This window comes from Tachypleus tridentatus, chromosome 8, assembly GCF_004210375.1.
Source record: "Tachypleus tridentatus isolate NWPU-2018 chromosome 8, ASM421037v1, whole genome shotgun sequence".
NCBI classification, from domain to species: Eukaryota; Metazoa; Arthropoda; class Merostomata; order Xiphosura; family Limulidae; genus Tachypleus; species Tachypleus tridentatus.
Window position 1 is genome coordinate 40,477,324 of NC_134832.1, and position 18,862 is coordinate 40,496,185.

Here is an 18,862-nt window from a genome sequence, read left to right on the forward strand (position 1 = left end):
ATAATGTTGTTCAAAGAAATTTACTTCTACAACAGTAGCTTAAGCAAACAGCTAGTGTTTATGTGTTCCCTAAGTAAGGTACATTATATTATTTATTTATTGTTACTTTCATTAAAAGTGTTTATTATATTACTCAATGCATTAAAATCTTTACTTTTTAATTTTATTTTTATTATTATACTTTTATTACAGACTATTACATTAGTAGTTAAAAATATGCATTTAAGATGAATCTAAATCTCTTAAAATGAACAAACCTTATGAATTATTATTAAAATTATGGCAAAAAATATCATTAACTGTAAGAGTATGTTAATCTTTACAAGTAGAAACATAAGAAAAGTATACTTAATTAGCTATACTGATAGTTAAGTTGATTTATGGTTTTCTCTAAGTATACAGCTTCCTCTCATCAAAAATTGATATTAACGTATAATACTAGATTTTAAAAATACATCAAAAGTGGTTTTATAGTATTTATTACACTAGAGAATATCAACAGTACTTAAAATTATTTTAATTGTTTTCAAATGCTAAAGAAAATTAACACAGTTTAATTGACATAGTTTGACTGATGTATTTAGCTGTAAGACTTTGCAGATGAAAATAAAAATTCAATTTAACTTGTGGCTTTAAGAGGCAAACTTGTATCATAAAATTAATATCCATGTTGACTGAAGTAGTTTTGAGTCTTTTAAAACAATTATCAAATTAATATTAAGTTCAGCTGGTACCATTTAAAGTCTCAAATTTATTAGAATATCAAATGAAGCTTTAACACTAAGTCTAAAAATATTCTTTAAATTTTCTTATATTTTTGGCATGTATCATCAGTGGAATATTACTTATATTGTTTTACATTATTTGACATGTATCTTCAGTGAAACAAATGTTTATCAAGTATTATTTGAAAATATCAGACTAGCAGCACAGCCAGTTACTATAAGCTAACTTGATTGAAAGTGTGCATCCTGAAAATCTCAGTGACAAATAAACAAGACTTTACTTGTACAGAAAAAAAAAAAAAAAAGACAGACAGAGAGAAACTAAAAGTACCAGCATGAGAAGAAAGAAATAAGAACTAGCCAGCAAGCCAAACACAGTTTAGACATCACAACTACCTACATAACTTAGTCTTTCTCTCCTCCTCTCACCTGTTGAATCATCAGGTGGAAGGGTGGGCTTCAGACCTGCATTACAAAAGTCATAATCACTACAGCAGATAAGAGCTAGATTTGGCCTGTTCATATGTGGTGAAAGACACCAGAGGGGGTGATATGGTGGAAACATCTGTGATTGGTTGAAGCACCTAGGTAAGAAGAAGAATTATGAAAGTTGACATTCATAAAATGTTCACTGTTACACATGCACAGTGGTACCTTCAGGTTGGAAAATCTGCTAAGAATTTTGAAAGTACACAGGAAATTGCTGATGTAATTATGTTTGCAAATTTGATCTGAAACTAGATAAATATTTGTAAAAAAAAAGTATACATAGTGTAACAAAGAATAAATACATTCTAGAAAAGTGTTACAAGTATTCATGTATCTAAAAAGCCTATCCTAAGCAACACCTATTAGTCTTAGTGGAAATAACTTTATGAACCACTGCTAAACACCTATAAAAAGTGCATTTTAAATCATGAATATAAGACTACACTATAAACATGTTCAAAACCAAATTTACAAAGCTATGTAGGAATTACATTATTATCCAAATTGCAAAGAAATATTCACAAGGTTTAATGTGGGAGGAGACTACAGGCAGAAATAAGTAGCTCTTAAACCTCAGGTATGGCCAAAGTAGAAAATATGTTGTTAAACTACAAATCTATGGATAAAACTTATTCTAAGCCACAACTAAAGATTTGGTGATAGTGATTATTCTGAATAAATGGCTATATAATATGTAAAACAAATCTAATTTGAAACACAGGAAAGAATTAAGTAGGAATTCTGCTTTTAAACTCCAGGTAGGCCATTGTAGAAAATCAGTTGTAAAACTACAGACAGAGCTACAAATCTATTGAAAAAATTTGATTTGTTCTAAGCCACAGCAAAGGACCTGGTAGTAGTGTTTATTCTGAATCAACTACTATAGAATAAATAACCAAATATAATTTCAATCACAGTTATAAATCTCTTAAAAAACTACTCTGAACCCCAATTACAGACTTGTGCAGAAATTCCAAGTTGAACCATAACAATACATCTGTAAAAAAATTCTAATTTGAAGACCAATGACAGATCTATTTATAAATTCTAGTTTGAAACACAGGTATAAATCACCGTAAAAATCTAATCTGTACCAGAATTGTAGTTTTATGCAATGAATCTAATTTGAACCACAACTGTAAATCTCTGGAAAAATCTAATCTGAACAACAACTACAGATATACGTAGAAATTAAATTTTTTTAACCACATCTATAAGTTACAGTAAAAAAAAATCTAATCCAAACCACAGATTTTGACCTATGCAATCTATATTAGCCACAATTTTATATATATATAAAACACCTACTCTGAGCCACAGTTTTTAAAATATCTCTATCAACTACAAACTTTATATGGAAAGTACTGATATAACAGTAAATAGCTACCTGAATGTTAATATTAAAGAACTTGAAAAGTAACTGGGTAAAAACTGCATTTTAACTTACTTATCATTGATCTAAAGATCAGTGTGTAACATCTGTTATACATTTGAAGCAGATTAAAACCTGTAGACACCACTGTGCATAAAACAGTTCTCTTACCTTCACCTGCAGGGGGAGCTAATGTTGGGGAGAGGAAACGATTACAGAAGTCATAATCTTTGCAGCATTTAATTACAAAATGGAAACTTGCACGCTCTGAGTTTTGACAATGTATTGGTTTGTTCTGGGGATACATATTATCCTTTGGAATGCACCTGTTTAGAAAAATAACAGGAAATGGTTTAACACCCAATATATGAAAAACAAATGATTTCATTATGTACAATTATTAAATATTTTCAACTCTATAAAACAAGTAAAAATCAGTAAGCCTAGTTATATGTACAAGAACAACTCTGCAAAAATAGAAAATATTATCACATCTTTCTCTCAGTCAAGTGACTAGTATCAACAAAGACATTTATCATACAGGCTACAGTACATAAAATATTAACATGCAAAATTAGTTACATAAAATCTTTCCTTCCATATGCAAAACAGTAGCAACAAAAATCAGTAATACTATAAATGAATCTTTAATCATATGTCTAAGGTTTTTCAAAACATTTTTGTAATATTTAATGTGCTGCATATAACTACTTAAAAACACCCTAGATAACACAACTATTTGTATTTTTCTCTTTTATTAATTTATTGTTATTTTTTCTAAGAACTAAGCTACCATACAGAGTTTCTATATATTGCCAGTGTCTGTTATACACAGGCACAGCAGCACTTTGAACTCTGAGAATATTTTTCAAACTTTCTCACAATCTATGTAATATTAATTAAAACAAACACACATACTTAATAAAATTTTATATGAAAAATATTAAAGTTTTGAGTTTAATAGACATATTTTATATATCTTTATGTTTAATAAGTCTAACCATTATTTTGCCATTTAAAGCATGTAAATGCCATAACCTTTAACTGTTAATGAGAACTTAATGTATGATCCATTACCATCACAATATGATTTATTACTCCATAAGTGACATTCAACTTTTAAACAAAATCTGCTCAAATACATTAACAACTACCAAGCAGAAGATAATGTGTGAAAATATGAGCTCAGGTGATATAACTATCATACAAGGGTTGAGTAATAATCATCAGTCAGCTCATTGAAGGAAAACAAACTAAGTCACAAACAAACTGTGCCTAAATAATTATAAAGGAACTTTCAATAAAACATAAGATAATACATCCAACAAAGTGTAGAGCTGTAATATTTTAAATGATATTTTACACTTTCAATAAAGTTATAGCAGTAACTTTAACAAAATAAACAAATTACATTATTGAGTACATTACATTAAAATAATTATGAATATGCAAATCAGTAAGTCACATAATGTATCAGAACCATATTTTGATATTGTTTTTTTGTAGTTAGCATGATGCTATCAAAAACTGATCACTTTTGGGAAGGGTATGAAACAGAAAGGACTTCTGATACAAAATATTCACACACTCAAATCCAGGATGAATATTTTAATAATACCCCTTGTACTTAATGGCAGTGGTAAACAAAGGACAATGGATAAACTTGGGAAACCAGAACAATTCAGAAAAAGATCTGCAACAAGTCTTACTCCATTAGCGATACACAAAATGCAGTGTTTTGTAATAGGTGAGAATCCACAAACACAATGGATAGGAATAGAAACTGTCCACATGCCTTATGCAACAGTATGTAATACAGTCAAGAAGGATTCTTCCCAGAAAGGTGACCCAAGTTACATGTACACAAGTTGCTTCTACTAAATATTAGTTCAATTATCTCACATCTCATGCAGCTTGAGAATGAAATGGGTATTTACACTATTTGTTATAATAACATATTAATGTAGTTGCCAGATATAATGCCTATTGATTTCTATGTGATTGCACTGTTGAGACGAACACTAAGAAACCATTATCCTTACATACTAGGTTGATTATGGAAAGGATGCAAGAGATAGGTATACTTTGGAAATAAAAGACTTACAATGGAGCTTTTTGGAATGGAAACTACAATGCAAAACAATTGTCAAGATCCATGTTTATCTGACAAAGCATGAAGAGAATAACATAGTAGAATACGCAATGAAGTACTGTGTAAAACTCTATAATACAATGACATTCTGGGTTCTTCTTTTGGTTCTCCTAATGAACTCAACCCAAATCACACTTTCCCATCAACATTAAGTTCCACTATTAACAACATATATTCTTTTTATGTTTCTGGTTTTCATTCTTCCCTACTAACATACCTTTCACCTTCATTTTCTTATCTTCAAACTACACAAAACAAAAGCTAGTGTAATTACTGCATGTTCCACATTAGAATTTTCATTAACAACCATGCCTTTACTTCTCTTGCAGAGCTTCCTTCATCAAATCACCTTAATTCTTCTATTAGCATCAGTTTTCACAATAACCTTCATCTTACATTTTATGTTTTGGCACTCTCTAAAGAAGACAAAAGCACTCCTCTCCTCCCTTGAACTTTTTCTTTAAGTAGTCATTCCAGTGACATTATCACCCCAGTATTTAATAATGCTTAACCTAAACCACACTGCAAATCTCTTAACTACACAAGAAAATATACTGTCAGAAGATTAAAAAGTTTCCTAAAAATTATATCAAATACCATCAACATACTAAAACCACTACTCTATAACATACAGAACAGAAACATTCTTATCTCTCCCATTAAAAATATCCATCATAGTAGGAGTTCAAGAAAGAATTATAAGGTTTCATATCTTTGTATTAAATTGACTTACATCAGTAAGTAAGTTAAGATCACCTACAAGTTCTCTTAACATCATTAATAAAGTACAGTAATTCTCTGAAAAAAATCAAATAAACATTAATATTTACAAATGTTGAGTAATACATATTTAATTTAAAAATACCTGGGCTTATGAAGTGTCATATCAATTCTTTAGTCATTCTAAAACAGTTATTTATTTACTTATATAAGTAAGTAGTTCTACAGTTACCAAATACATAAATTGTAAATAAGCAATTTGTTAATCAACACTATAAAACAATAATGATGAAATTAACATAAATCAAATACATTACAAAAACTCAAAAATTAAAACTAATTTCCCCATGTTGTCACCATTAAAACTCAACAGAAAATGTCTGTGGCCACAGCATCCAAACATGTAGATGTTCCATCCATCAAACATGATCCAGATTCCACTGTCAAACTAGCCAGCAACTTAGGAAAGTCAGTTAAGAGTTAGGAGTAGAGTGCTTGAATCCACAACATCTCAATTCATACTGCCTTTCACTGTCTGCAGCCAGTTATGGATAGGTAGTTACCCTTAATACTCAGATACAGTCTTAAAATAGAAATAAACCACTGTACATTTCCACAAGTAAAACTCCCAACCTCCACCCTTTTATGAAATGTACAAAGAGGCAAAAATATTCTCATAGAAGAAACAGACCACCCTATATTTCTACAAGACACCTAACTTCTAACCTTTTATTTAATAATTATGAAATTATGTTAAACAGAACTAAAGCCCTTACTTTAACAGTACTTAATTTCCCATCCTCCTTTCTCTTGAAAATTTGTTCGTGTATAAAAAGAGATTCAGAACAATGTCTCATCTCCATGTTCACTAACTCCTGCTTTAAAACAAACTAACTTTTTATGTTGCATTCCTATTCATAAATACAGTTTTGCAAAAATATGTACATTATTGGAAAAATTTGGCATTATTTTGATGAAGCATAAAATGCATACTTTACAAAAAATTATGACTATAAGACTTGAATGTGATAATCAGATGAAGTCAACCACCAAAACTTCTCTAATTTTTATATAAATATTCAAGGAGTTTTTTGAACAATCAATTGTGGGCAACTGCTCTAAGTTTCTCCTTTCATGAATTGAATCATAATATTTTTTGTTTTGTAATCAGACAAAACTTTTTTTGAATGCCTTTTGTCTTTAGCAATAATTTTTTTGAAAATTTTAGGCTCTTGTATTTGACTAAAAAATGTGTTTGACAATTGTTTCATTGAAAAAGAACCATATCTTTTTAATATGAGACACCAATTTTATGCAACAAAGTCCCAATTGAATACAAGCTATAATTACCAAATTACCTATCACATTGGATTTGCACTTCAAAACAAACACTTTTGAAGTAATTTTCCTGACATAATTCTCACTTTAAAACAAGCAAACCTAAAATTGCAAACAAACTTACAAGAATATCTTCAAACAAAAGTAATAAAAGTTAAGTAAAATGGTAGACTATGTAAATAATATTTGGGTGAAACATTGCCCCTTTTCTCCAAAAACTTTGGCTGGCAAGACATTGTCAGTATTCAATATAAAACAGGTAAGCTAAGACAAGCCTAGCTATCTGAAGTTGGTCTTTCAGCCTCAGTATACTGAACAAAATATTTAAATATTTTAAAGTTAGTTACTTATAAGCTAAGGATGTCCTTGAGTAACTAACAACCTTTATGTTTTCCACAAAGTAGTTTCTATCATGAGGATTTTGCCTTTTAATATAATTAAGGATGGAACATTAAAAACCTTGACCTTTAATATGGTTCAATGTGAAGTTTATTTGGGTTAAACTGATCATTTCATTATTGTTTGAAAGGGGAAAGGTGAAACTGATTGAAATAGGGTGCAGTATATCTTTCAGCCCCTTTTCTTTGTAAGAGAGACTAGTATCCTAGTGTGAGTAACTTGGAATTCTATGAATTCTTCATAGAATTTGAACTTGAATATAATTCCAATCAAATCTGTTTGGGTTGAATTGGCTTCCACTTCATTTGTGGTTAGGAAGGGTACTACTCATTGTTCATGCCAGACAAACAGACATCCAAAAAATTAAATTGTTATTCAACATTTTAATCCTTTTTCTATAATAATAGTATTATTATTACTAGCTGCAACTTGTAAAACATTTACAATAGGTTTAATGCCATTTGGTTGAATTTACTTTATCGTATCATTTTCAAGCATGCCATTTAAAACATGCTTTCTTGCATGCATTGGATTAGAATGACAAATCCTAGTACATATTTGTGTTTGTACATGTATCCTGATATCAAAGCCACATTGGGCTATTTGCTACATCCACCTAAAAGAATAAAACCCTTGATTGTAAATCTGAAGAATTACTGCTCTCACACCAAGGATCTGGTCTCTTTGAAAATGAAACAAAAAAATGATAAATTATGCAGCCAATTAAACAAACTGACACAGAAGTAACTTTTATGAAACTACACATCAAGTAAATAATAAAGCAATTATATTTATAACAGTGTTCAGAGTATGAAACAGTTTTGAGTTGAAACAAAGAAACTCATAAAAACAAAATATAAGATCAATAGTACAAATAAAGGTGGCTAAAATGTTTATATAGTAGTCTACGAAATAATCCTTAACCAAAGCTAAATTATTGCAAAGTACATGGAAAGTCGTAACAAAAATAAACTTAGCTAATTATTTCAAAACGTCTGAATGCTTTTTCACAAAATGATAGGAAAAGGCTTTGAATGAACTGTGCATAAGTGAAAAAAGCCCACATAAATTGCATTTATGGAATATATTTTTACAGGAAATTACTCAAGTCACATGTTGTTTGTGTGAAATAGACTGCAAATAAAAATCTAAAATCAAAATTGATGCCAATCAATAGGCAAGAATATTCTGAATTGGTTGGTTGTTTTATGAAATTGGTAAACCAGTATACAATCCAGACTCCTCCAACAAAGCCCTTCCTAATATGAGGCAGTAGCATTAATCGAGAAAAGTTTCATACAGACAAACGCAAGCATATTACTCATACAGATTATGCAAATTTTAACACTTTTTCAGGAGATTAAAAGCTTTCAATGTGGGTATCAATAACAGGATTATAGAACAATCATAAATATGTCTCAAAATGTTACTGCTGTTCCATGCAAGTGCACACTGCTCATACTATCCTTTGTATGCCATATAATTAGTCTTGTCCTTGTAATCTTCAAATGTGCAGTAAACCTATCACAGAAAAGCTGTTTAATTTTGGTAGCAGCTCTAAGTTGTTGTTATTGTTTTTTCAACTACAAACTTTATTTCATACATCCTTTATCTCTTGACTGCACTGAGATATAATCACAGTTTTGGACTCAGAATATCAAACCCTTTTGACTGATATATTTGACCATGCTCAAGGCCTCATGAATTAATTTATTCTAATCCTTCCAAAACAATTTCGATTTGAAGGTAGGCTGGTAGAGATCCTGACTTGCAATAAAACTGAATAGGGTATAGTGCACACCACACTTGGTATTGCTGGTGCACTAAAATATAGTTATTAAAAAGTAGAAAAAAAGTTTAATAAACTAATTTATTCTAATTCTGCCTAAAAGAAATAAAAGTGCTGCTACTTTTGAGGATTTCCTCTTCTTTAGGAATATTTCAGCTCTTACTTACTGTTATCTCTGTTTCTTTAATAAGTTTTAGTTACACCAAGGTGTAACAAATGTACCAATCTTCCTGTTTTGTCTTTAAATGTCTCACTCATTCACACTCTGCAAACAAATTATAAGTGTCTCTTTTTTGTGGTTTTGATGCTTATCAGTTTTACCTGATAATACCAAATGTATTCTAAAGTGAACCATCTGTAGCTGTTCATTTTATTTTCGACATACTTGAACATTTCATGATCTAATATAAATTTTTTAGAACCACTTTCTGTTTCAACCTAATGCTTATCTGTTGATTTCAGCTTTAGTTTGAAAAAACTAAATAAATGAAACACGTGAAGTTTAACAAATACACGCGCACACACATATTCTTTCATGGTGTGAGAAGACTGCTGTCTTTAAAATTTCTGATGTTCTCAATACTTAATATACCTACCAACAACTCTTCACTTTGAATGCATTCTGGGTGTCTCTGACATAATGCCAAAATTCTTTCTAAATGGCTTTAAAATAAAAAGTATTTAGAGGTCACATAAAATGTTCTCTATTAGGGCAGAAATCCTAGCAACAACACATATATGCATTAAATGGCTTCTTCGCTGCATTAGTTTTTGGTCTTGAATTTTGCACAAAGCTACACAAGTGCTACCTGCACAAGCTGCCCCTTGTGGAGGACTATGAAATCATCATGTCCCTAATGATGATTTAGCAGTGTAAGACTAGAGGGAAGGCAGCTAGTCATCACCACTCACTGTTAACTCTTGGGCAACTCTTTTACCAATGAACAGTTGGACTAACCGTCACATTATAATGCCCCCACTGCTGAAAGGACGAGCATGTTTGGTGTGATGGGCATTTGAACACACGACCTTCAGACTACAAGCCGGGTGCCTTAACCATTTGGCCATGCCAAGCCTCGTTGCATTAGACCACCTGTGTATCCTCATTCAAAATTTTTTCTTCTACTGAAAGATCTTTTGTGTTGCTTTTTTTTTAATGACAAAGCTCCACCAATGAAAACCAAATCCCTAATTTTATTATTGTAAGTCCATGGTTTACCGCTATGTTGGTGGAATTATTACGTATGTCTCATTAGTTATTTTAAAGAGGAAACTTCAGGTTCAAATATCCTCCTCCTCTCATACATAAACACACACTCTAAAGTAGTTCTTTATACCATACATACAAACTATTAATGTCTACAGAGAATAAATACTTACACCACATAGTATAACTTGCACGTTTTTGTTTCTTTTGCTAACCACAGAGTAAAGAAGAGAAATAAAAAAAATTGCTGCTTATAAAGAAAAGCAATTTGTTTGTTTATTTGAATTTCATGCAAAGCTACACGAGGACAGCTATCTGCACTAGCCATCCCTAATTTAGCAGTGTAAGTCATCACCACCCAGCACAAACTCTTGAGCTACTCTTTAAAAGAGGTTATTGATTATTCCTAAATACATGATCATGGAAAATTCTAATAAAAACAGACTGATGAATATGTGTTTTCATGACAAACAGTTGTACCAAATCCACTTTGACTTCTTTTAAACTGAAATATTTAAAAAAATACATTTTTCCATCAACTTCATTTTCAACTGTAAGAGTTATGCTGTGGTGGTGCAGAATTCATTCTATGTACAAGAAAATTATTGATATATAATCAATTTCCTTAAACATTACAAATATGTCTTTCATATGACAGATAAAAAAAACACGAAAAAATGAGTGAAGTGGAAATAAGTTGTTTCGGTCATAACCATTTTGAAGTAGAGCAATTACACGAAGAGCTGGAAAGTAAAAACATTATTTGATGGTGTAAAAATCTAATAAATATCTGGGTTTAGTCATTCTAGCAACATTTTAGAGAATGGTAGATTATATCTTCACCAGGCTTTTATATTAAGATTTTGTATGAAGAAAATAACCATAGATACACCCGAATCGGAATCCTTTTGTTTTGTGGTAAATGATTAAGAGTTTTTGGCTGAAGAAGCTTTAATGATATAAGGGGTAAAATCAAAGCCAGAAAATTTCCAACATTATAGTTATAAGCTTTACAATAAAAAACAATTGGACGTAAAAGAGAATTTGGTTTACAGATGTTTGGTAGGTTCAAGTGTTTGTGGCGTATGAGAATCTAAAAGTTGTTAAGAAATTTAACAAATCATTGGAAAGTTTATCTAATTTGTTATACTATAGTAAAAAAGGATTTTAATTTGCATTTTTGCTCAGATGTTAAATCTTTATCTAATTTCACAAAATGAGTTGAATTATTTAAATAGTGTTAATGTGAGTGAAGTATTATTTGTTGTTTGTTTTGAATTTTCGTGCAAAGCTACACAAGGACTATTTGTGCTAGCTGTCCCTAATTTAGCAGTGTAAGACTAGAGGGACAGCAACTAGTCATCACCACCCAATGCCAACTCCTGGGCTACTCTTTTACCAACGAATAGTGGAATTGACTGTCAGAGTATAAAGACCCCACTACTGAAAGGGTGAGCCTGTTTGTTGTTGTGACAGGGATTCGAACCTGCGACCCTCAGATTAAGGTGAAGTATTAACAGTGATATATGACGACATCAAAACTATCTTCTTCTGATTTTGACAAAGCAATATGTTGATCATTATTTAGAGATCCAAATACTATTAATTTTCTTGTTTTTTAGTTGCTTGAAGCATTTTTACTATTATGCATTAGTTTCTAGACTGCTCTCAAAGTTAAGAGCTTGTTCAATACATATTGATGCAGAGGCCAAAATAAAATTATGCTGTATTCATTATTACTGAGTTTCTCTTTTATCATGGTATTTTTTTTTATTTACTTCATATAAAACTCATACAACTTTGAGCCCATTTACGTTTGGGTCCTGAGACAACTGACCCACTTATCCCTACACTATTTGCAAGTGGATCAGCAGAAATTCTGCAGACAGAATAGAGCAAGCTAGTTGTGTAATTTTGTACTTGTGCTTAACAATCAAGCAAAACTAAATAATAGATAAAATCTTGGTGAACTTTCTTTATTGGATATTTTCTTTTTTAACTTTTGCACAATTCACTAGAATTTTAAAAATGACAAGGAAAAGAAAGAAATTATTACAAAACATTCCAAATCAAAATATCCTCATAAAAAATTTGAGATTTACTTAAACATGACTCATTTATAAAAAATATTTCCAATTAACCATTCATATAATATATTGTCACAATGCTATAAAAATTATGAGTATAAGTAACATTTATAATAACCTCATCAGTTTTCGATTAAAGCAAATACGATAAAGTAACAGAATTATGAGTTACTTCTATACTGTACTTTTCTGTTTTCATGGCTTATTTCATAACTGAGCAAATAAACAAATAACTCAGCCTTGTATAATTCACAAAAAATATAGTACAAGTTAGGCACAATTAATGTTTTTGATACAGTATTAAAATATCACCCAAATTTAAAGATTTTTGTTTGTTTATTTGTTTTGGAATTGCGTGCAAAGCTACTCAAGGGCTATCTGCTCTAGCTGTCCCTAATTTAACAGTGTAGACTAGAAGGAAGGCAGCTAGTCATCACCACCCACCGCCAACTCTTGGGCTACTCTTTTACCAACGAATAGTGGGATTGACTGTAACATTAGAACACCCCCACAGCTGAAAGGGCAAGCATGTTTGGTGCGACAGGGATTCGAACCTGCGACCCTCAGATTACGAGTCAAACGCCTTAACCCACCTGGCCACAAAATGTAAAGATATTTTAATCAGTTTTTTGAGAAAAGAGCAAAACTATAAATAAATTAGGTCAAATTTTAAATCATAGGGCTCTTAGTTTTCCACAAGTAGTTAAAAACAAAATATTTGAGGAATTAAAAATAAGTAAAAGCCCCTGCATCCATCGAACATTTCACAAAATCAGTCATACAGCTGGAACACAATCTAAAAAATCTATACTTTGAAAACAGAGATGAGGGCAAATAATAATCGTCAAAATTGTTTACTAAAAATAAATAGATATTTTAAGTGAGTCACTTTATTTTTTCACCTTAATAATATCAATGCTACAGCCAGTAAAATGCAGTTTCAGTCCAAAAGCATCGTACCTTTTGGTGTCATGCGTTCGCCTTAAAAACAATTATATATTACAGTAACATATTCATTTATTTTACAAACTAATGATATTGAAAATTTTTAATAAGTGTTTCAAGTCTTGTATCAAACCGTGTCTGTCATATACTATTTCTTTATTTTGACACTTTTTAAGTACAAACAGTCATGTAAACACTGTGTGCTGTAAATTGTCTTAACATATAATTTATTTCGGACGAGTCTCCGATTTATTACGTTACGAATGGTAACGTATTTCAAATAATCAAAAACCTAAAGTTGAATCTAGAAGTCAATTAAATATTAATATATATCAAATTTATGGCAAACAATTTTTTTAAATACATTTTAATATATAAACAAAAAATACACTTTATATTAACAGTTATGACTAACATTTATTATTTACATAGGGCCCGGCATGGCCTAGCGCGTAAGGCGTGCGACTCGTAATCCGAGGGTCGCGGGTTCGCGCCCGCGTCGCGCTAATCATGCTCGCCCTCCCAGCCGTGGGGGTGTATAATGTTACGGTCAATCCCACTATTCGTTGGTAAAAGAGTAGCCCAAGAGTTGGCGGTGGGTGGTGATGACTAGCTGCCTTCCCTCTAGTCTTACACTGTTAAATTAAGGACGGCTAGCACAGATAGCCCTCGAGTAGCTTTGTGCGAAATTCCCCCAAAAAAAACATTATTTACATACAACAGTTTCACAAACTTTATCATATGACACTGAATCTAGAACACTTTTATTGCCGATCCAGGTCCACGACCAACAAATTAATTCATAGTTCATATTATTGCACTTCGCTCTAACTAGCTCGACTGGCCTCACACCTTACAATCTGACTTTTCCCATCAACGATCTCGTAGAAACAATAACGTCCGAAGTAATTCACTAAAGTTGAACAGTTTGTAATGTTCGAAATATGCAAATATTCCTGGTCAAATTCTGTAATTTTCTGATTAATAGGCCTTAATCACAATAATAAGCTTTTTAGGCATACAGAAAACTGCATAGAGCAGTCCAATAATAATACTCTCTACTTCCCTCTTGGTGCATGTTTTTGTACACCAATCAGGCAAATTTCTATATTTTTCGACAATAATCTATCGCATTTTCTTAAACAAATATTGTTGATTGTCATTTTCGAGAATTCTCTTCAAGTTTCGAGAACAGGTTGAACTTGGGCAATACACAATCAAGAATATAAATCATATGTAAAAAATAATCTAAAAAAAAAACAAGTGTACACACTAAAAGGAATGTACAAAAGTAAATCTGTTACAACTTGTATATCAGGCCATCCACACACAGTTGACTAAAAGTCAAATTAAAGTATCATAATATTAGGAATCCTTGAAAATATACTTTATATAATGCATTACACATCAGAGAAATGTTAGAAAATATATTACTTATCTTTGCCACTTGCTAGTATAGCAGTAAATCTATAGATTTACAACGCAAAAATCAGGGGTTCGATTCCCCTCGGTGGGCTCAGCAGATAGCCCGATTTGGTTTTGCTATAAGAAAAACACACACACGTGCTTATCTTTGTAATATTCAAAATGAACACAGATCATCTCTATTTTACACGTTTCTAAGTAAGAGATTATAATTTAAACAAAACGGTCTAAAAGAAATGCAGCCAAATCAATACAAAGACAAAAAATCAAGACAAAAACAGTTGAAAAATTACAGCCTAAGTGCAGTAAACAAATAAATATAGAAGAAAAGTTGTCAGATTAGGGACTAGATGGGGATGAAGTAAACCTTAACAATTATCAGTACGTTTAGAATTAAATGTTAGTAAATGACTATCTGAAAACACGACATCAAAACAATTTTTGACCGTCATCATACAATCCATGTTACTACTTCTGACCATACTCTGACAACCCTGCAGTGTAATTTCTATTACTGTCAAGTGCAAAGCATACCATTTCTCCCTGTAGGATATTCGTAAACCATTTTGTGGCAAAGATGTCGATTTCACAGCCTCTGTTTCGACAGTTTGATCACATAGTAATTCAAATCCAGTGTCTTTGGTAAGTTAACCTGTATGCTTTGTATGGAAAGCATGAAAATACCTGTTTTAATCTCCAGCTGCTAAAGGTATTTGATGGCTGAACCAATGCCGAACTCATTTCCAGATGGCGATAATGTTGCACAGTATTACCTGTGACACATGCATAGCTTTTACTACTGACCTTTGAGATCATGGATTCTCACCACATTTTTCCTATGTCTTCAGTGATGTCAAGAAAACCCACTTGTAGAGAAATATATATATGTAAAAACGGCTCGTTTGGGTTCAGAAAATATTTTACATAGAGGAGCAAACAACGTTTCGACCTTCTTCGGTCATCGTCAGGTTCACAAAGAAAGAAAGAAAGATGTAACTGACCAGAACCTGACCACATGTTTGAAAGGGGTTGTGCAACTGTCAGAATGTAGAAAGCGGTGTTAGATGTTTGAATATATAATTTTATATTATTTATTTTATTATTTTTAATATAGATATAAAGGTGTTCCTTTGTATTGGTTTATTTTGGGTTTAAGTTGTTGTATAAGTAAGGCTTCTTTAATTTTGCGTTTGTTTGTTTGCTTCTTTATTTAGTATTTGAGTGTTTTATATGGTTATGTTGTGTTTATTTGACTTGCAGTGTTCGAAAACGTGTGAAGGTGACTTTTTATGTTCTTTGAATCTGGTTTCCATTTTTCTACTTGTTTCTCCAATATAGAAGTCGTGGCAGTTATAACATTGTATTTTATAAATAATGTTGGTGTGGTGTTTGTCAGTGTAGTTTTTACATAGTATAGACCTCAGTTTTGTGCCTGGTTTTTGAATAAATTTGGTATTAACTGGAATGTCATATTTTGTTACTAGTTTTTGCCAAATGTTGGTTATTTTTATGCTGATATCATGAATATATGGTATGCAGCAGTGTATCGTTTTGTGATTTCTTGATTCGTGAGATATATTTACTTTGTTGGTTGATTTTGCTTTCTGTCCAGGCGTGTGCGTATAATGTTTTCTACGGTTTGTGGAGGAAACGTATTGATGTTGATGAAGTATTGTTTTATTTTTTTCTAATTCATCATTAATTTTATCTGGTTAACATAGTTCTATGGCTGTATTTATTTGATTTCTTAGTATGTTTAGTTTTTGTTTTGTTACATGTGCTGAGTCGCAAGGAATATATGGTCCGAAAAATCACCCTTACTGGACTACACATTCCTTGGGACTTGGCACATGAAACAAAACAAAAACTCAACATACTAAGAAATCAAATAAACACACCCATAAAACTATGCTCACCAGATAAAATTAACGATGTATTGGACAAATTAAAACAATACTTCACCAACATCAATAAGTTTCCTATAGACACGGCACATAAACGGCTGAAGATTGAACAATTGATAGATATTTAACTGGTTAAAAAATAAGCTTATAGATTCAATATTAAATATAAATGAAGAAGCAAAATGTATATGAATAACCAGTTCGATGTTTACTGTTCAAGTGAAGTGTGCACATTAATAAACGTGTGAAAAATTTTATACGGACTATCCTATGACCCATGATAAACTAGAACTAATAACCATGAACATTCAGATGGAAAGGAAGGGGGGTAGGTCACTGGGTGCAAAAGACCATCCTTTTGAACCTCAGCTGCTGAACGTGACGTTATAATATCATACTCATAACCTCTTCATTCTAAAATTAATCCAGTTATAGTTAACATACTGGACTGTTACTAATTTACGGGTGAATAAGACCGATATGTATTCTTTGATAGATTGTTTTGGCAGAGTATTCATAATGAAACTCTGCACTTGTGTCTCCACAATAGGCAGTTGCCATCCATTCTACAAAGTTTCATCAAGACAGATTAGTGTTATCGATTACAGACCTATCCCCCTCGGTTAAAAACGTCCTGGTGACGCCTATAAATTAATTAATACTTAATAACTAATAATTTAATGCATAAAAAAGTATACATAGTTATTAAATTTTGAAGGTATTGCCCTTTTAAAATAATTACCAGTATCCAATAATTTATATGACAAAATACTTTTTTCAATTATTAGCAAATTACACACAACGATATACAAACTTATTTTAGCGTTTAACAACGTCTATAATGTTTAATTGTCCTGAAAATTAATACAGATATAAAGAGGTTAGCGTGCTGGCTTGTGAATCTGAGGACCTATGGTTCACGTCCCCTTTGCCGCAAAACCGTACTCTGTACCTTGAAAAGAAACTTACCAAAAGTTTCGTATGCCATAAAAATTTTAAAATATAAAGTCTACATTTATTACAGTGTTTCGAAGTTATTATTTAAATATTATGTTTTTCAGGGTAATTTATACCCTGTTATGGCCTGTGTTTGTTTTTTACTATACTATTATTCCAGTTGTATTGTCCTATTACACATGTAACGTTAGAAACCTTTCGAACACTTATGAAAAATCATTGGAATTTTATTGTTAATAAATTTCATTTCGTTGTTTATCTTCTTTTTTTTTTTTCAAAATACGTCATACTTTGAACACTACGCAATATATGTTTCTTTTAACAATCGTAGCCAATGAACGGAACCAACTCGGTTTTCAACAAGTAGTAAACTTTTTTGTAAACAATATTCTACAAGTTTATTAAAAATTGTTAATTTAAAAAGATTGGTTGGTTGGTTTGGTGTTTTATGGTGCAAAGAAACTAGACTTTCTGCACCAAACATCCAGTAAAAAGTTTAAATTAAATTATTAAAATTCATAAATGTAAATTACGGTAAAGCAAAATGAAGTTTAATTTTTAATTAAAAACATAAATAGCATTATATCCAATTTTTATATCTAGTCTACAGCAGTAAGAGAAAAACTACAGTAATACAAGTTGTAAAGGACTTTATGTAGCATAATTGTAATTATCATAACTCACCAGGATGACTAACAGGTAAGTTAAAAAATCAGCGTTAGACACTGAAGTTGACCTTTCCAGTCCTAGTTTCAAGTTATTTGACGTTACGGCCATTTTCCAATTCAAAATCGAAGTAGATGTACTACTTCAATTCTTAAAAGGGAATCACATTAAAAAGGTGTCTTATGTATAAATTAAAAAAACTTAAATAACATTAAAAAGACTTTAAAAAACTAAATACATTTCTAAGGTGGACAGTGTCACCATTGCCAATAACACTGTCTAACGTTATGGATAAACTTTGGGACAGAACATGTTTAAAATGGTGCCATCATTAAGAGTCCTAACGATGGCAAGATAGTAAAATATGGCTTATTGTAACCTGAGTGTTACAAACACAACACGCCAGACAACACAGATAAAAGAAAATGATGAGTTAAAAAATTGTGACGAATGCATAGCCTAGTTAGGACAACTTTCACTTCCTGATCCTAATGGAAGCAAGATGGTCAAAGTCCAACAGAGGGTTTTATTTGGAAAAACTTGTTTTCACATTGCTCAATCCATGTCGACTGCCAAATGGCGCAGGGCTGAGCACTGAATACAGGACCATAGTCCATGTATGGAACAGGCACAGCAGTGATAGTGCCAGAGCAGATAGATTTAGCTGCCGTATCTGCAAGCTTGTTC

At 31.4% G+C, this 18,862-nt stretch overlaps 1 protein-coding gene across 7 annotated transcripts in view; it reads right to left on the bottom strand.

The window, feature by feature from the left end:
• Positions 1 to 18,862, bottom strand: part of LOC143222232 (TGF-beta receptor type-1-like) — a 123,902-nt gene that overhangs the window by 48,324 nt on the left and 56,716 nt on the right. For 3 of the 7 annotated variants that reach the window (XM_076448452.1, XM_076448453.1, XM_076448454.1), the window contains exons 3-4: positions 2,758 to 2,912; positions 1,155 to 1,309 (exon numbers count right to left, since the gene is read on the bottom strand). In XM_076448452.1, the coding sequence (XP_076304567.1) occupies positions 1,155 to 1,290 (136 nt within the window). In that variant the 5' untranslated portion in view covers positions 1,291 to 1,309; positions 2,758 to 2,912. The remainder of the gene's footprint in view (positions 1 to 1,154; positions 1,310 to 2,757; positions 2,913 to 18,862) is intronic. The other 4 variants (XM_076448450.1, XM_076448455.1, XM_076448456.1 and 1 more) reach the window with 2 other exon arrangements.